Source organism: Salvelinus namaycush, chromosome 2 (genome assembly GCF_016432855.1).
Source record: "Salvelinus namaycush isolate Seneca chromosome 2, SaNama_1.0, whole genome shotgun sequence".
Classification (NCBI taxonomy): domain Eukaryota; kingdom Metazoa; phylum Chordata; class Actinopteri; order Salmoniformes; family Salmonidae; genus Salvelinus; species Salvelinus namaycush.
In genome coordinates, this window is record NC_052308.1 from 75,893,021 (window position 1) to 75,912,343 (window position 19,323).

Sequence of the window (19,323 nt, forward strand, 5' to 3'; positions counted from 1 at the left end):
GTACTGTACAACAGAGGAGGCTGGTATACAGGAGGACGGGTTCATTATAATGGCTGGAATGACGGGAACATCATTCATTTTATTCCTATTACTTCCCAAATGAATGAGGACATCAGGACTGGAGGCTGCAGTAATGTTGAAATGCCAGTAGGTGGAGCTCTATCTAGAACACTGCAGTAATGTTGAGATGCCAGTAGGGGGATCTCTAGTCTAGAACACTGCAGTAATGTTGAGATGCCAGTAGGTAGAGCTCTATCTAGAACACTGCAGTAATGTTGAGATGCCAGTAGGGGGATCTCTAGTCTAGAACACTGCAGTAATGTTGAGATGCCAGTAGGTAGACCTCTAGTCTAGAACACTGCAGTAATGTTGAGATGCCAGTAGGTAGACCTCTAGTCTAGAACACTGCAGTAATGTTGAGATGCCAGTAGGTAGACCTCTAGTCTAGAACACTGCAGTAATGTTGAGATGCCAGTAGGGGGAGCTCTAGTCTAGAACACTGCAGTAATGTTGAGATGCCAGTAGGGAGAGCTCTAGTCTAGAACACTGCAGTAATGTTGAGATGCCAGTAGGGAGACCTCTAGTCTAGAACACTGCAGTAATGTTGAGATGTCAGTAGGGAGAGCTCTAGTCAAGAACACTGCAGTAATGTTGAGATGCCAGTAGGGAGACCTCTAGTCTAGAACACTGCAGTAATGTTGAGATGCCAGTAGGGAGAGCTCTAGTCTAGAACACTGCAGTAATGTTGAGATGCCAGTAGGGAGACCTCTAGTCTAGAACACTGCAGTAATGTTGAGATGCCAGTAGGGAGAGCTCTAGTCTAGAACACTGCAGTAATTTTGAGATGCCAGTAGGGAGAGCTCTAGTCTAGAACACTGCAGTAATGTTGAGATGCCAGTAGGGAGAACTCTAGTCTAGAACACTGCAGTAATGTTGAGATGCCAGTAGGGAGAACTCTAGTCTAGAACACTGCAGTAATGTTGAGATGCCAGTAGGGAGAGCTCTAGTCTAGAACACTGCAGTAATGTTGAGATGCCAGTAGGGAGAGCTCTAGTCTAGAACCCTGCAGTAATGTTGAGATGCCAGTAGGGAGAACTCTAGTCTAGAACACTGAACCTTCAGTACCACTTTGATGCAGCTGATGATGAGTGATGGACATGGGTGTATAAATGGAATGGGTTCTAATTGAATGACATCATGGAACTTTGACCTGTATATACAGAACTCAGAAGGGTAAGGTAGGTCATTAAAATGTTAACGTTATAAATAGTTTAGTCAACACATTGTTTACATGGTTCTGTATGTAGTGTAAAAGAACACATTGGAAATTGACACATTTTGTTTATAAAATAAATATATGCCCAGACTTGTCTCACACAATTTCTGTTCAAATACAGTAACAGCCCTTTTCTGGCGTGTTGGTCTGGTTGTCGTGGATGTTAATGTCTAAACAGGAAGGACAGTTCTGCATCAGCTACTTGTGTTCTGACTGCTTTTATAATGATTCAACACTTACTTCTTGTTTTCACTCACTACCAGTCAGTTGACTCACTGTACAAGACATCTCCCCTTCACTTCACTCTGTAAGTACTCTTGACAATATCTTGAAATATAGTTTTTGGTTATTTGTATTTAGTCATAAGTCATATTCTTGAGGGTAATGTATCCTTTAGTTCTTGTTATGTTTTGAGCTGTGTTTTGGTTGTCACATCATGGCCAGTATTCATAAAGTGTCTCCCCCGGCGTGGTTGAGTGTGTGTGTGTGTGAATGAAACAGTGGATTTATCTGACGGCCCTTTAGGACCAGACTGATAGGGAGTAGGGTTGACATCTATACTGTGTCGGATGTGTTTTAACTTTTCTACATCCATAACAACCAGCTCTCTAGACTTTGATACAGACTCCATGGGCCTTATGGGCATTCACTACAGATGGTGCGTGTGTGTGTGTGTGTGTGTGTGTGTGTGTGTGTGTGTGTGTGTGTGTGTGTGTGTGTGTGTGTGTGTGTGTGTGTGTGTGTGTGTGTGTGTGTGTGTGTGTGTGTGTGTGTGTGTGTGTGTGTGTCACTGGCTGTTTATTCTCACAGTTTGGGGATAGGAGCTATCATTTAACCTGGTGTTCAGTCTTCAGGCTGCTGTACAGCTTGACGGACCGTAGAGGATTGAACATTTATCCTCCTATATTTGGGGTTCTGAGAATTAAACAGCTTCACAACAATCAATGTAGAAATATGTGTTTACAGTTCTACAGATCTGTTCAATAAGTGATTGTTGTTGTTGTTGTTTATAATGATGATGTATGTAGTTATTCACCAGCTATAGAGTGAGTTGTTGTTTATGTTTCTAAGACTGCAGGGTGGGAGATGCAACAATGGCCTTGAGAACAGCAGGAAGTGTGTTGGTGGTCTTTCTCTGGTCTGTGGCAGGTATGGTCCCTTTCATAACTGTTTTATTTGCCCTGTTTTTCAATTTACAAACATGTCTAAAAGGTTAAGAGTCATAATGTTATTCTGTTATGTTTGTCGTATCTATTTCACTTTATATAGTTGTCTTTCACTCCTCATTGAGAGATGTGTATCTGTGGTTTCCATTCACACTCAACTCAGCAACTATGGCAAGAAAATGTGGACCAGCAATACTGTTAGTGAGAGCCATTTTTGCTTAATTTTCATTTAATAAATGTTGTGTTGTGTGACTGTATTTCAGTTGTACTGGGTCAGGATGGCTGGAGTGTGACATACACCACTCAGAGTATCTGTGCCTTGAAGGGGTCAACAGTGAAGCTGACCTGCTCTTTCAGCTATCCCAGAGGTCATAAATTCACATCAACCTTCTGGTTCACTAAAATGGAGACTGAAGATATAGGTCAGGACCCAGAGCATGCAGGTCGTCTGGAGTATCATGGGAATAAGAAGAAAGACTGTACCCTGAGAATCACAGACCTGAGAGAGAGTGACTCAGCAACTTACTGGTTCAGATTACTAACAGATCAGGAAGGAGGGACATATACTGGCAAACTTGGAATGACTTTGTCTGTCACAGGTACAGTAAAAAAGTGTTTTTCTGTTCAATTCCAATTAGTTCTGACAATTGTTGTGGTGTGTATGTATTATAGTCTGTATAATATAGGATTTCTTCCATCTTAGTATTAGAGTGATAAGTCAGTGATAAAGGGATTTACAGTGATATTGTTTATTCTCCAGGTCTTCAGGTGAAGGTGACTGGTGGACATCAGGATAAGACACTGACCTGTAGCACCACCTGTACTCTGACTGACAACCCCACCTACATCTGGTACAAGAACGGACAACATCTAGATGAGAGCACCTCCCCCCAGTACAAAGACTCAGTCTCCAGTAACTATGTAGACAGTTACTCCTGTGCTGTAAAAGGCCATGAGGATCTCCACTCTCCTGCAGTGTGTGAGTGTAATTTTAATACATAAAACGGTATAACCTCTGTGTGTGTTGGTTTCTTTTTGTCCTTTGAGAACTTTTAGCATTTCTAGAAAGAACTGAGAATATAATCCAGTTGACCTCTTGTTATGTCACTGTGTTTCAGGTGTTCAGGGTCAGAGCTGCAGCAGAGTGACTTACACCAAGAGGAGAATCTGTGTCTTGAAGGGGTCAACAGTGGACATATCCTGTATTTATGTTGGTTATTATTACACCACATCGTCATTCTGGTTTAGAAGTGATAAGTCGACCCCTGAAGACCTAACCACAGACCCAGGGTATGCAGGTCGTGTGGAGTACACTGGAACATACGAAGGTCCCTTCACCCTGAGAATCACAGATCTGAGAGAGGAGGACTCAGCTGAGTATCGCTTCACTTTTAAAACAAATTACTTTGAATGGGGTCATAGTTTCCCAGGAACAACTCTGTCTGTCATAGGTAATACTACACTGTATGATACAACTGTAAATCATATTGAATTACAGGAGCACATATATTAACTATCCTGTTAACACAGAGGTGTATGTGGTTTTATACATATTGTTTCAGGTCTGCAGGTGAAGGTGACTCCTGCTGCAGAGGGACAGAAGACACTGACCTGTAGCACCACCTGTACTCTGACTGACAACCCCAACCCCACCTACATTTGGTACAAGAACGGACAACGTCTCGATGAGCCTGCTACCCAACAATACTCTAGTAATACCCTAGTAGTGTTGGGTCATTATGCGGACAGTTACTCCTGTGCTGTAGAACACCATGAGGACCTCCACTCTCCTGCAGTGTGTGAGTATGAATTCATCTACTATTCTACTTAGAAAGCATCAATCATTTAATATCAATAAGAAGAGTATTACTGCTTTATCTTTCAATATTCATCATTACATAGAAATTACACACAATGTCATAGATGTATGCATGTCTATAGTTAGAATGTTCAGTACCTCAGACACTTGAAGAATAGTTTAGTAGACACTCAAGTCCTAAAGTATCTCCAAATGTATTCTTGTTCATGTTTTGTGTCAGTGATAGTTTTAGATAGTTCTCTGACTTTAGATATAATTTATTTTTGACATGATGTCATTTGAGGTAGTGTACTACAGCCCTGACCCTCTGTCACATTCTGCTTTACTAGATTCTCCAAAGAACACCTCAGTGTCAGTCAGTCCCTCTGGTGAAATAGTGGAGGGCAGTTCAGTGACTCTGACCTGCAGCAGTGATGCCAACCCACCTGTGGATAAATACACCTGGTACAAGAAGAATGGAGCTTCACTGAAAGGATCTGAAAACACCTTCCTCATCACCAACATTAACTCTGAGGACAGTGGAGAATACTACTGTGAGGCTGAGAGCATATATGGGAGTCTCAACTCTTCTTCTGTGTCTGTGGACATTCAGTGTAAATACACCTAACCTTCTCTTCTTTTGTTCAGAGAATCACACATATTTAAAGTCATATTTAACTTATTTCAATCATAAGTCCAAGTTCCATGATGCTCCTCATGTACAGCTCTATGTATTAGCAATGTGTTACATATTGTCCACCAGATGGCCCAAGGAACACCTCAGTGTCAGTCAGTCCCTCTGGTGAAATAGTGGAGGGCAGTTCAGTGACTCTGTATTACATTGATATTCTATTTTATTATTATAATAATATTCAGTACATTAGAACATGCTGTGTACTCATATCATCCATATTTTATTTTAGGGAAACAGACATCAGTTGTGACTGCAGCTGTAGGAATCATGGTGGTTGTTCTGGTTCTCATCCTCTGTCTCTCTGGACTCATGTGGTTCAGGTGAGTTTTTTTGTTTATTATTTCACTTTAGAAGATTCATTAATTAATTAATTTGTTCATTTGTTTACAAAACAGGAAGAAAGCCTCCAAATCCACCTCTGACCCAAAAGACAAAGCACACGATGGACAGGTGAGTCTGTTGGAATCAGAAGATGACTGTGATTAATGTGTATTGCTTTGTGGAACATTTCCACTCCTCGTGTTGTCTGTCCTCTCTCTCCATCAGGGAGACTCTAGTCCAGTGTATGACAACATCTCAGGCATGGCCATGACCCCTACTGCATTACAGACAGCAGCCACAGACGACCAGGATGATGTTCACTACGCCAGCGTCCACTTCTCTCACTCCAAAAACCAGGAAGTGCCTCTGTACTCCACCGTCCAAGTGCCTCAGCCCCAGAAAGAGGATGAGGATGTCCAGTACGCTGCTCTGAAATTCAACCTCCCAGTGCTGCCAACAGGTGAGCGTATTCTGCATTAAGGTCATTCATATGCTGCAGTTTATTGTAGGAGATGTCATCAATAAGCAAAACAGTTGACCCTTACACGGAACCCAAACCTGCTGCGTGCGTGCGCCATCGTGCGCTATCGTGCATACATTTATTTTGTCCCCCTATGTAACAGTATAACTTTAAACCGTCCCCTCGCCCCGACACGGGCGCAAACCAGGGAACCTCTGCACACATCAGCAACTGAGTTTCAGAGCAAGTGACGTAACTGATTGAAACGCTACTAGCGCGTACCCGCTAACTAGCTAGCCATTTCACATCCGTTACACCTACACCAAACACGACCACGACACGCAGGTTAAAATATCAAAACAAACTCTGAACCAATGACATTAATTTGGGGACAGGTCGAAAAGCATTAAACATGTATGGAAATTTAGCTAGTTAGCTTGCACTTGCTATCTAATTTGTCCTATTTAGCTAGCTTGCTGTTGCTAGCTAATTTGTCATGGGATATAAATATTGAGTTGTTATTTTATCTGAAATGCACAAGGTCCTCTACTCCAACAATTAATCCACACATAAAACGGCCAAACGAATCATTTCTAGTCATCTCTCCTCCTTCCAGGCTTTTTCATCTTTGAACTTATATGGTGATCTGCATCTAAACTTTCATAGTATTGCCACGACGACCGGCAAAACAGTTCGTCTTTCAATCACCCACGTGGGTATAACCAATGAGGAGATGGCACGTGGGTATAACCAATGAGGAGATGGCACGTGGGTACCTGCTTCTATAAACCAATGAGGAGATGGGAGAGGCAGGACTTTCAGTGCGATCTGCGTCAGAAATAGAAAGGAGTTCTATTTTAGCCCTTGGCATGACAGACGCTCGTTGGCGCGCGCGAGCAGTGTGAGTGCAATAATTGAATAACATGGATTTCAAAATGTATTTTGCGACGCTCGCGCACCGACCTGTCCGGTCTGGTCAGCATGTAGGTGACCACTATGAACCCGAACTATGAACCCAAAAATTGACATCTCAAGTCAATTACTATGACTATGTCTATAATGAGGGAGTGATGTGATGATGGTTTTGATGAACTGTTCTTCTGTTCCAAATGGCACCCTATTCCCTATTTAGTGCACTACTTTAGACAGAGCCCTATAGGGTGCCACCATTTGGGACGATGTCTTTGTTTCATTTCTGTTTCTCTCTCTTCAGCAGCACAAGCAGCTGAGGAGGACTCCTCTGTTCTCTACAGTACAGTCAACAAACCCTGAACCAAGAAGACCTGAACGCAACAAACCCAGAAAGAAGACCTGAACACAACAAACCCAGAAAGAAGAAGACCTGAAAAGAACAAACCCAGAAAGAAGACCTGAACAGAACACGTTTGACAAAAACCTTGTATATCTGGACCTGTATATTTAAACGAAGTGATATAATGCCTGTGGAGGTGTGGAATATTGACCATTATAAACCGGGTGGTTTGAGCCGTGAATGCTGATTAGCTGACAGGCGTGGTATACCAGACCGTATACCATGGGTATTAACATTTGTATTTACTTACATTTATTTACTGGTCTAAGTACATTGGTAACCAGTTTAAAATAAGGCACCTCGGGGTTTGTGGTTTGTGGTATGTGGCCAATATATCACGGGTAAGGGCTGCATCCAAGCACTCCGCGTTGTGCATAAGAACAGCCCTTAGCCGTAGTATGTTGGCCATATACCACACCTCCTCGGGCCTTATTGCTTAAGTTTATAATGGCAACAAGGCACTTCAGGGGTTTGTGGTATATTTTATTTCACCTTTATTTAACCAGGTAGGCAAATTGAGAACACGTTCTCATTTACAATTGCGACCTGGCCAAGATAAAGCAAAGCAGTTCGACACATACAACAACACATGGTTACACATGGAGTAAAAAAAACATACAGTCAATAATACAGTGAAAAATAAGTCTATATACAATGTGAGCAAGTGAGGTGAGATAAGGGAGGTGAAGGCAAACAAAATATATATATAAATAAATAAAAATATAAAAAAGGCCATGGTGGCGAAGTAAATACAATATAGCAAGTAAAAAAACACTGGAATGGTTGGTTTGCAGTGGAAGAAAGTGCAAAGTAGAGATAGAAATAATATATGACCAACATACTGTACCACGGCTTATTTTAAACTGGTTAACAACATAAATAGAACAGTAAACAAGTATTTTTACGTCATACCCGTGGTATATTGTCTGATATACAGTATAGACTTCTGAAATTCTGTTTCAGCCAATCAACATCCATGAACCAAACTACTCAGTTTATAATAGTATATAGTAATATATGCCATCTAGTAGACACTTTTATCCAAATTCACAGTCATTACAGTCGTGTTTCAATACATTTTTCGTATGGGAAGTCCCAGCAGGGAAAATTTTGCAAATGTATAAATACAAAAAACTGCAATATAACATTTACATAAGTATTCAGACCCTTTAACCTCACTAGGGTAGGTTGCAGCATTCGGAATTTTGGATGAAAAGCGTGCACAAAGTAAACTGCCTGCTACTCAGGTCCAGAAGCTAGGATATGCATATAATTAGAAAACACTCTAAAGTTTCCAAAACTGTTAAAATAATGTCTGTGAGTATAACAGAACTGATATGGCAGGCGAAAACCTGAGGAAAATCCATCCAAGAAGTGCCTTTATTTTGAAATGTCTGTTTTTCCATTGAAAGCCTATCCACCATACAAAGACTTATGATGCAGTTCACAATCTCTATGCCTTACAACATGTGACAGTCTTTAGGCATTGTTTCAGGCTTTTACTCTGAAAAATGAGGGAGAAACAGTACTTTCAATGAGTGGACATTGGAAATTTCCAGACATGAAGCCAGCGCGTGACCGGGAGCGTGCCTTTCTTGTTTCTCCTTTTCTACTGATGAAGCTTTTGTCCGGTTGAAATATTATCGATTATTTATGACAAAAACAACTTGAGGATTGATTATAAACATCGTTTGACATGTTTCTACGAACCTTTATGGTACTTTTTAGATTTTTCGTCTGTCTTTTGTGACCGCGCTTTGTTCCAATGGAATACTGAACAAAACGCAACAGCAAAACTGAGGTTTTTGGACATAAAGAGGGATATTATCGAACAAAACGAACATTTATTGGGTAACTGGGAGGTTTGTGAGTGTAACCATATGAAGATCATCAAAGGTAAGTGATTAATTTTATCGCTATTTCTGACTTGTGTTACTCGTCTACTTGGCTGGTTACTGTTTGTAATGATTTGTCTGCTGGGCGCTGTTCTCAGATCATCGCATGGTTTACTTTCGCCGTACAGTCTTTTTGAAATCTGACACCGTGGTTGGATTAACAAGAAGTTTATCTTTAAACCAATGTATAACACTTGTATGTTTCAGGAATTTTTATAATGAGTATTTCTGTTTTTGAATTTGGCGCTCTGCAATTTCACCGGATGTTGGCCGAGTGGGATGCTAGCGTCCCACCCCCTCTAGAGAGGTTAATCAGTACTTTGTCGAAGCACCTTTGGCAGCGATTACAGCCTTGAGTCTTCTTGGGTATGATGCTACAAGCTTGGCACACCTGTATTTAGGGAGTTTCTCCCATTCTTATCTGCAGATCCTCTCAAGCTTGGTTATGTTGGATGGGGAGTGTCGGTGCACAGATATTTTCAGGTCTGGGCTCTGGCTGGGCCACTCAAGGACATTCAGAGATTTCTCCCGAAAGCCACTCCTGCATTGTCTTGGCTGTGTGCTTAGGGTCCTTGTCCTATAGGAAGGTTGAACCTTCCCCCCAGTCTGAGGTCCTGAGCCCTCTGGAGCTGGTTTTCATCATGGATCTCTCTGTACTTTTCTCTGTTCATATTTCCCTCTATCCTGACTAGTCTCGCAGTCCCTGCCGCTGAAAAACATCCCCACAGCATGATGCTGCCACCACCGTGCTTCACCGTAGGGATGGTGTCAGGTTTCCTTCAGACATGACGCTTGGCATTCAGGCCAAAGAGTTTAATCTTGATTTCATCAGACCATATAATCTTGTTTCTCATGGTCTGAGAGTCTTTAGGTGCCTTTCGGCAAACTCCAAGCAAGCTTTCATGTGCCATTTACTGAGGAGTGGCTTCCGTCTGGCCACTCTACCATAAAGGCCTGATTGGTGGAGTGCTGCAAAGTTGGCTGTCCTTCTGGAAGAGATCTCCCATCTCCACAGAGGAACTCTGGAGCTCTGTCAGAGTCACCATCGGGTTCTTGGTCACCTCGCTGACCATGAACCTTCTCCCCCGATTGATCAGTTTTGCCAGGCGGCCAGCTCTAGGAAGAAACTTGGTGGTTCCAAACATCTTCTATTTAAGAATGATGGAGGCCACTGTGTTCTTGGACCTTCAAAACTGCAGAAATGTTTTGGTACCCTTCCCCAGATCTGTGCCTCAGTACAATCCTGTCTCTGAGTTCTAGAGACAATTTCTTCGACCTCATGATTTTTGCTCTGACGTGCACTGTCAACTGTGGGACCGTATATAGATAGGTGTGTGCTTTACCAAATCATGTCCAGTCAGTTGAATTTACCACAGGTGGACTCCAATCAAGTTGTAGAAACATCTCAAGGATGATTTATAGAAACAAGATGCAGCTGAGTTCAATTCCGGGTCTCAAAGAAAATTCTCTGAATACTTATCTAAAGATATTTCTGTTTTAATTAGCAAACCTTTTTAAAAACCCTTTATTTGTTTTGTCATTATGTGTATAGTGTGGTAGATTGAGAATACATTTTTATTTAATCTATTTTAGAAGAGGGCTGTAATGTAACAACATTTGAAAAAAGTCAGGGGGTCTGAATACTTTCCGAATGCATTTTATATAATTATGTATTTTTTTATGTTATGTTTCTGAAACAATCATCAAACTTTGGGAGACTTTTGCCTCAACGTCCAGGAAAGAGTTCTGCTTGATGCAACGTTTCTTAATGCTTTTATCAAATCTTTTTTTGTAAACTGTGTTATGACATTTTTTTAAATATACTTTTAACAATAAACTTCATTGTCATTGTTTTCACCTTGTTATAACAGTATCTTCAGTGGAGAGGAAATGGAAATCTTTCAACATCTCACCTCTTGTACTTTACAGTACATATAGTAACTACAAATAATACATTTACATTGGGTTGTATAGCAATAGTGGTTTATTCACCTTCAATATCATCATCATCATCATCAGTACAAAATAAACACAGACACTTTCAGAAGGAGCAATGTCCTGTTACATGAAATATTATTTATTGCCATTTTAAAACACATCATGCAGACACAATATGACATCATGGATGTTTGGAGTGTTGAAGGTAGTTCCACCAGCGAGGGCGTTCCACTCCGGAACACAGAAAGATGGAACATACCGGAATGTTCCATGATTGATAATATTACATCTCACAGTTAACAAGTTCAGATTATTTCTTGATTTCAAGCCTTTGTCCTTAGATGAATATCCACCATTTTGTCCAACTAGTAGTTAGAGAATAGAATACATCATTGTTTAGTGAGAATGTGATGTCATATGTTTCTTGACCCCCTAACTAGTGTCAAACTTTCCCAGGTAGGAAGAGAGGGGTTAGGGGTTGATGGGAGAGTGGATATCCAATGAAGAGGTATCGTTTATCCCCCTGACAGCCCCATTGAGTCTGATTATGGGATAGAACATGGGGCGGGGGCAGTGGGGGTAAATATGGGTGTCCCTTCTGATAGGCCACACCCAGAGGAAGTGTCACTAAATGACGTTGTTGAACAGATGCATGGACTGCATGATGTTCTCATCCTGGACAGGAGGCAGGAAGGGACAAAAAGAACAATGGGTAAGAAGCAGCTGGAGAGAAGGTTTAATTATATTTCCATGTATCTCTTTCCTCCTAGAAATCCTGTTGTATAAGAACCCAAAGTGAACCGGAGGGCCTTGTTGTGGTCACAATAACAACCCTTTGCTCTGACGTCCCTGTGGTCCTTCACACATTCCTGAGTCAGTACCTAGGGATTAGTAGAGGTCTCATCCAGAGGTCTTTCAGACCCTTGTAGTTTTGTACATGTATAAACAGCTAGCTGGAGCGTGTCTGAGCAGTTAGCTGACAATGCCGCATGTTGTACTACTACAGACATCAGTGTTTGTGCGATTAATGTGACTTTGTCAAGTAGTAGCCAGTGTTGTGTTTCACCATTCCATCTGATGTATTGTCAGTTTGTTGTGTTTTATTAGTCCAATATTATTGAGGACATTATTATTAGGATGGTGCAGTAATGTTGAGATGCCAGTAGGTGGAGCTCTAGTCTAGAACACTAGAACCTTCAGTAGCACAGTGATGCAGCTGAGGAGTGTAAATTGAATGTGTTTGTAGAATAGAAGGAAAATCTAATGGAAGGTGTAGACCTTACCATGAAATGCTTACTTACAAGTCCATGGAACTGGCCAACTGTTAGCAGCATACCACCCTGCATCCCACTGCTAGCTTGCTTCTGAAGCTAAGCAGTGTTCACCTGGTCAGTCCCTGGATGGGAGACCAGAAGCTACTGGAAGTGGTGTTGGAGAGCCAGAAGGAGGCACTCTTTCCTTTGGTTTAAAAATATATACATCCCAATACCCCATGGTAGTGATTGGGGACATTGCCCTGTATAGGGTGCTGTCTTTTGGATGGGATGTTAAACGGGTGTCCTGACTCTCTGTGGTCACTAAAGATCCCATGGCACTTATTGTAAGAGTAGGGGTGTTAACCCTGGTGTCCACTGCTAAAATTCACAATCTGGCCCTTGTGCCACCTAATCATCCCCAGATTTGAATTGGCTCAATCATCCCCCTTTTAAATATTCCACAGGTTGTTGCTGTAAATGAGAATGTGTTCTCAGTCAACTTACCTGGTAAAATAAGGCTTAGATAAATAATAATAAATATATATATAGAACTTTGACCTGTTCCATGTAGAACTGAGAGGGGCAAGGCAACACATTCTAAGATATTATAAACATTCTAAATAGTAGGCTATAGTAAACACATTCTAATATATTATAAACATTCTAAATAGTAGGTTATAGTAAACACATTCTAAGATATTATAAACATTCCAAATAGTAGGCTATAGTAAACACATTCTAATATATTATAAACATTCCAAAGAGTAGGTTATAGTAAACACATTCTAATATATTATAAACATTCTAAATAGTAGGCTATAGTAAACACATTCTAAGATATTATAAACATTCCAAATAGTAGGCTATAGTAAACACATTCTAAGATATTATAAACATTCCAAATAGTAGGTTATAGTAAACACATTCTAAGATATTATAAACATTCCAAATAGTAGGTTATAGTAAAAACATTGTAAGATATTATAAACATTCCAAATAGTAAGCTATAGTAAACACATTCTAATATATTATAAACATTCCAAATAGTAAGCTATAGTAAACACATTCTAATATATTATAAACATTCCACATCGTAGGCTATAGTAAACACTATTCTGATGTTCTGGTCTGGTCGTCATGCATGTTAATGACTTAAAGAGGAAGGAAAGGACAGTTCTGCATCAGCTACTTGTGTCCTGACTACTTTACATATTAGTCAATCACTGAACTGACACTTACTAACAGTTCCCACTCACTACCAGTCAGTTGACTCACTGTACAAGACTTCTCCCCTTCAGTCTGTAAGTACTCTTGATATCTTGAAATATGTTTTTTTGTTTTTAGCCACAAGTCATGTACTCAAGGGTCTCAGACTTGGAGTGCTGATCTAGGATCAGGTCCTCCTGGTCCATATAATGAGGATCTAAAAGGGAAAACTAATCCTAGATCTTACTCTGAGACACTTGGTGAATACAGACACTATCATATAATGATGATATAAAAGGTATGTGTGACTTGCTGTTCAGCCTCACAGCTTGGGGATAGGAGTTATCATTCAAGCTGGTAGTAACTGCCTTGCTCAAATTGGCAGATTTTTCCACCTTGCCAGCTCTGGGATTTGAACCAGTAATGTTTCAGTTACTGGCCCAACTCTCTTAAACACTAGGCTACCTGCCGATACCACTGACACTCTCCATATTACCAAACTATTATGTTATTTACACACCATCCACTCAAGGCTGTGATGATGATGTGTTGTTATATCTGCATCCCAAATGACACCATATTCCCTATAGAGCGCACTACTTTGACTAGAGCCCTACCTGCTGCCCCTGATGGTTTGTATGTAGTTATTCACCAGCTATAGAGTGCACTACTTTGACTAGAGCCCTACCTGCTGCCCCTGATGGTATGTATGGAGTTATTCACCAGCTATAGTGTGCACTACTTTGACTAGAGCCCTACCTGCTGCCCCTGATGGTATGTATGTAGTTATTCACCAGCTATTGAGTGCACTACTTTGACTAGAGCCCTACCTGCTGCCCCTGATGGTATGTATGTAGTTATTCACCAGCTATAGAGTGCACTACTTTGACTAGAGCCCTACCTGCTGCCCCTGATGGTATGTATGTAGTTATTCACCAGCTATAGAGTGCACTACTTTGACTAGAGCCCTACCTGCTGCCCCTGATGGTATGTATGTAGTTATTCACCAGCTATAGAGTGCACTACTTTGACTAGAGCCCTACCTGCTGCCCCTGATGGTTTGTATGTAGTTATTCACCAGCTATAGAGTGCACTACTTTGACTAGAGCCCTACCTGCTGCCCCTGATGGTTTGTATGTAGTTATTCACCAGCTATAGAGTGCACTACTTTGACTAGAGCCCTACCTGCTACCCCTGATGGTTTGTATGTAGTTATTCACCAGCTATAGTGTGCACTACTTTGACTAGAGCCCTACCTGCTGCCCCTGATGGTTTGTATGTAGTTATTCACCAGCTATAGAGTGAGTTGTTGTTTATGTTTCTAAGACTGCAGGGTGGGAGATGCAACAATGTCCTTGAGAACAGCAGGAAGTGTGTTGGTGGTCTTTCTCTGGTCTGTATCAGGTATGGTCTCATTCTTATCTTTTAGTTGCTCTGTTTATCAATCTACAGACATTTATAAAAGGATAAGAATCATAATGTTATTCTGGTGTGTTCTGTTAGGAGTCTCCACTTCACTTTAATAGTTATCTTTCACACCTCACTGAGTGACGCTTTTCTGTGGTTTCCATTCACACTCAAATCAGGAACTATGGCAACAAAGTGTGGACAAACCCTACCTTCAGTGTGAGCCAATATACCTTGTCTTCATTCTTACACCATTGTGATGTGTGACTGTGTTTCAGTGGTACTGGGTCAGTATGGCTGGAGTGTGACTTACACCACTCAGAGTATCTGTGCCTTGAAGGGGTCAACAGTGGAGCTGACCTGCTCTTACACATATCCCAGAGGTCATAAAGTCACATCAACCTTCTGGTTCACTAAAATGGAGACTGGTGTAGAACCTAAAGATATAGATCAGGACCCAGAGTATACAGGTCGTCTGGAGTATCATGGGGATAAGAAGAATGGTCACACACTTAGAATCACAGACCTGAGAGAGAACGACTCAGCTACGTACAAGTTCAGATTTACAACAGATCAGACCAGAGGGAGATATTATGGAGATCCTGGAGTCACTCTGTCTGTAACAGGTACAGTAATATGCTTTATACTGCTAGTCTGTTCAATTAATATCTACTGTCCATTTAGGTCTAGAAATTGGATTTGTATATATGAAACAGATTTAAGAATTAAATGTGTTTGAGAATGTCTTGCATCATGTGATTAAACTATAGAACAGGTGATTCAGGGTTTTAATGTTTTTATCTACTACAGATCTGGAGGTGAAGCTGACTCCTTCACATTGGTCAACGAGGATGACACTGACCTGTAGAACCACCAGCTGTCCTCTGACTGGTAACCCCACCTACACCTGGTACAAGAACGGACAGATAGTAACTGTGAAGACTTCCACCTATTCAGTCCTCCCTAATGCTAAGGACAGCTACTCTTGTGCTGTAAAGGGTCATGAGGATCTCCACTCTCCTGCAGTGTGTGAGTATGAATTCAACTCAGTATTCTAGTATAACTTTTCAGATATAATTATTCTGTCTGCTAAACAGCTTCAGAGTTGTCTAACAAAACTGTATCACACGATTACTGAAGCTCAATATTCTACTGTGTAAATCATGCCCTCTTGTCACTGTGTTTCAGGTGTTCAGTATCAGTACTGCAACAGAATGACTTACACAAATAGGAGAATGTGTGTCTTGAAGGGGTCAACAGTGGACATGTCCTGTACTTATGACAGTGGTTATAATAGAGTCAAATCATCACTTTGGTTTAGTCCTAAACGGAGTGCTAGTTGGACTAATAAGTTGACACCTGAGGACCTAACCAGAGACCCAGGGTATGCAGGTCGTGTGAAGTACCCTGACAAAGAGAGATGGAGATATAAAGATCCCTGCATCCTGAGAATCACAGATCTGAGAGAGGAGGACTCAGCTGAGTATCGCTTCACTTTTAAAACAGACAACTTTGAATGGGGTCATAGTTTCCCAGGAACAACTCTGTCTGTCACAGGTAATACTACACTGTATGATACAACTGTATATCATTTTGAATTCTAGAAACAAATAAATTAACCATCCTGTTAACACAGAGGTGTATGTGGTTTTATACATATTGTTTCAGGTCTGCAGGTGAAGGTGACTCCTGCTGCAGAGGGACAGAGAACACTGACCTGTAGCACCACCTGTATTCTGACTGACAACCCCACCTACATCTGGTACAAGAACGGACAGGTTGTAACTGAGAATACGTCCCTCTATTCAGTCCTCCCTAATGCTGTAGACAGCTACTTCTGTGCTGTAAAAGGCCATGAGGGACTCAGCTCTCCTGCAGTGTGTGAGTACAGTACAATAGTACAAAAATACTTAGCAAGTATCATGCATTCAGGCAAAAGAGACATGTCTTGCTGTATCAATCATTACAAAACATAAAGCCTTTTCCTACTCATTAGTAATATTACTTTAACAAAATGTTTGTCTTTTACATCAGATAAACCAAAGACCACAGTGTCAGTCAGTCCCTCTGATGAAATATTGGAGGGCAGTTCAGTGACTCTGACCTGCAGCAGTGATGCCAACCCACCTGTGGACAAATACACCTGGTACAAGAAGAATGGAGATCACTATCAGAGTATGACAGGACCACAGCATGTCTTCAATCAAATCCAGTCATCTGACGCTGGAGAGTACTACTGTGAGTCCCAGAATGAGATGGGGACAGACAGGTCTAGGACCATAAACATGGATGTGAAGTGTGAGTAAAGTACAGCTCAGTGTTTGAATGCTAAAGTAGCAAAACAATTATAATTAAATTAAGTAGTCCTTAAGCATAACATCTCCAAATGTGTATTTGTTAACGTTTTGTGTCAGAGTTTTAGATAGTTATCTGACTTAACAGATCATTTACTTTTGACACATGTCATTTGTAAATATACTACTGTCGTAAATATGCTACTGTCCTATCGGTCTGGCAAATTCTCCTTTACTAGATGGCCCAAGGAACACCTCAGTGTCAGTCAGCCCCTCTGGTGAAATAGTGGAGGGCAGTTCAGTGACTCTGACCTGCAGCAGTGATGCCAACCCACCTGTGGACAAATACACCTGGTACAAGAAGAATGGAGCTTCACTGACAGGATCTGAAAAGACATACAATTTCACGACCATCAGCTCTGAGGACAGTGGAGAATACTACTGTGAGGCTGAGAATAAATATGGACGTCTCAACTCTTCTTCTGTGTCTGTGGACGTTCAGTGTTAGTACACCTAACCTCATCTTTTAATCAGAGGATCACATTTAAATTCATATTTCAATCACAAGTAAAACACTATTTACAATGTTGTTACATATTGTCCTCCAGATGACCCAAGGAACACCTCTGTGTCAGTCAGTCCCTCTGGTGAAATAGTGGAGGGCAGTTCAGTGACTCTGACCTGCAGCAGTGATGCCAACCCACCTGTGGACAAATACACCTGGTACTTTCAAAATAAGACTTTTCTAAATGGATTTGAACAGATCTACAACATAAGTAAGTTCAAGTCTAAGGACAATGGACATTACCACTGTGAGGCCTGGAATGGAAGAGGATCTAGGAACTCTACAGCTCTGATGATCATTTTACCAGGTGAAGTTTCATCTTTAATATTTCAATACAACATTATGTTACAAACTAATATTAATAATTATACTTTGGCTTATCGTACTTTGTTTTATATTTATATATACGTTGAGATTAGATCAGTTAACAAATGTTGTATTATTGTCCTGGACTATGTTTATTTTCAGTTTATAAAATGCCAGTACTCATATCATCCATATTTTATTATAGTGAAACAGACCTCAGTTCTGACTGCAGCTGTAGGAATCATAGTGGTTGTTCTGGTTCTCATCCTCTGTCTCTCTGGACTCATGTGGTTCAGGTGAGAGATTCTTTAAACGATTGTTTCACTCCAACTCTTTTTTATTAACTTACTTTGTTCATTGATTCGTTCAATAATAAATTAATTAATGTGCAAACCAGGAAGAAGGCCTCCAAATCCACCTCTGACACAAGAGAGACATCAGAGAATGTACAGGTGAGTCTGTTACTATCAGATTATGTGTATTGCTTTGTGGGACATTTCTACTCATTATGTTGTCTGTCTTCTTCCCATCAGGGAGACTCTAGTCCAGTGTATGACAACATCTCAGGCATGGCCATGACCTCTACTGCAGCACAGACAGCGGCCACCATCGACCAGGATGACGTTCACTACGCCAGCATCAACTTCTCTCGCTCCAAAAACCAGGAAGTGCCTCTGTACTCCAGCGTCCAGCTGCATCAACCCCAGAAACAGGAAGAGGATGTCCAGTACGATGCTGTGAAATTCAACTGCCCCAGTGCTGCCAACCGGTGAGCATATTCTGCCATTACAACAACAGAGACAATTCTAGAGCATTGTGAATACACCACAATAAAGCAGAAGTTGTTTTTTTTACAACCAAATTTCTATTTTTTATGTAAATGTTATAGAAAGGTCCAGACACCTTTTATTGTGACTTCACTTGTTTTAGAGAAACTTTCCCCAACCAGTAATTCACTTCCTCATCCTCGTTGTGCAGTAGAGGCTCTGAAAAAAAATGAACAAATGCTCCAAAAACACAAATACGTCTTTTAGAAACAGAAAGCTCTCAGTATAGTGATGCAGGACTTTAGATGTAACAGTTGTACACATGAAAGTGTCATTCCAAACTTTATCAACAACGTTATATTCCATTGTGTGACTCCTGCTGTTTCCCCGTCCAACTGTTCTCTTCTCAGTGTATCATGCTGCTAGAATGAATGAGAAGCATCGTTCAAGTCTCAACAACATGGAACATAAAGTTATGGATTAAGTTCTGAATGACACAACTTCATGTGTACAACATGTAAAGACCTGCATCACTATAGACTACTTAGAGCTTTTTAGTTTCTAAAAGGATGTTTTGGGGGGCCTCCCGGGTGGCGCAGTGGTCTAAGGCACTGCATCGCAGTGCTAGCTGCGCCACCAGAGTCTCTGGGTTCGCGCTCTGT

The 19,323-nt window shown here is 41.0% G+C and overlaps 1 protein-coding gene across 1 annotated transcript; it reads left to right on the forward strand.

Moving 5' to 3' along the window:
• The first annotated feature begins 15,580 nt into the window (after nucleotides 1–15,580).
• On the forward strand, nucleotides 15,581–17,531 carry LOC120023495. Its single transcript, XM_038967526.1, has 4 exons — nucleotides 15,581–15,758; nucleotides 15,918–16,286; nucleotides 16,398–16,606; nucleotides 17,526–17,531. Exons 1-4 carry the CDS (start codon nucleotides 15,581–15,583, stop codon nucleotides 17,529–17,531), a joined length of 762 nt encoding a protein of 253 aa, XP_038823454.1.
• Nucleotides 17,532–19,323: the final 1,792 nt, after the last annotated feature.

What these genes read in the sequence shown, in the direction of transcription:
- LOC120023495 (XM_038967526.1), top strand. Translation starts at nt 15,581, where the DNA reads ATGACACTGACCTGTAGAACCACCAGCTGTCCTCTGACTGGTAACCCC. An exon ending in TCTCCACTCTCCTGCAGTGT is followed by an intron (nt 15,759 to 15,917) that starts GTGAGTATGAAT and finishes ACTGTGTTTCAG; the next exon opens with GTGTTCAGTATCAGTACTGC. An exon ending in AACAACTCTGTCTGTCACAG is followed by an intron (nt 16,287 to 16,397) that starts GTAATACTACAC and finishes ATATTGTTTCAG; the next exon opens with GTCTGCAGGTGAAGGTGACT.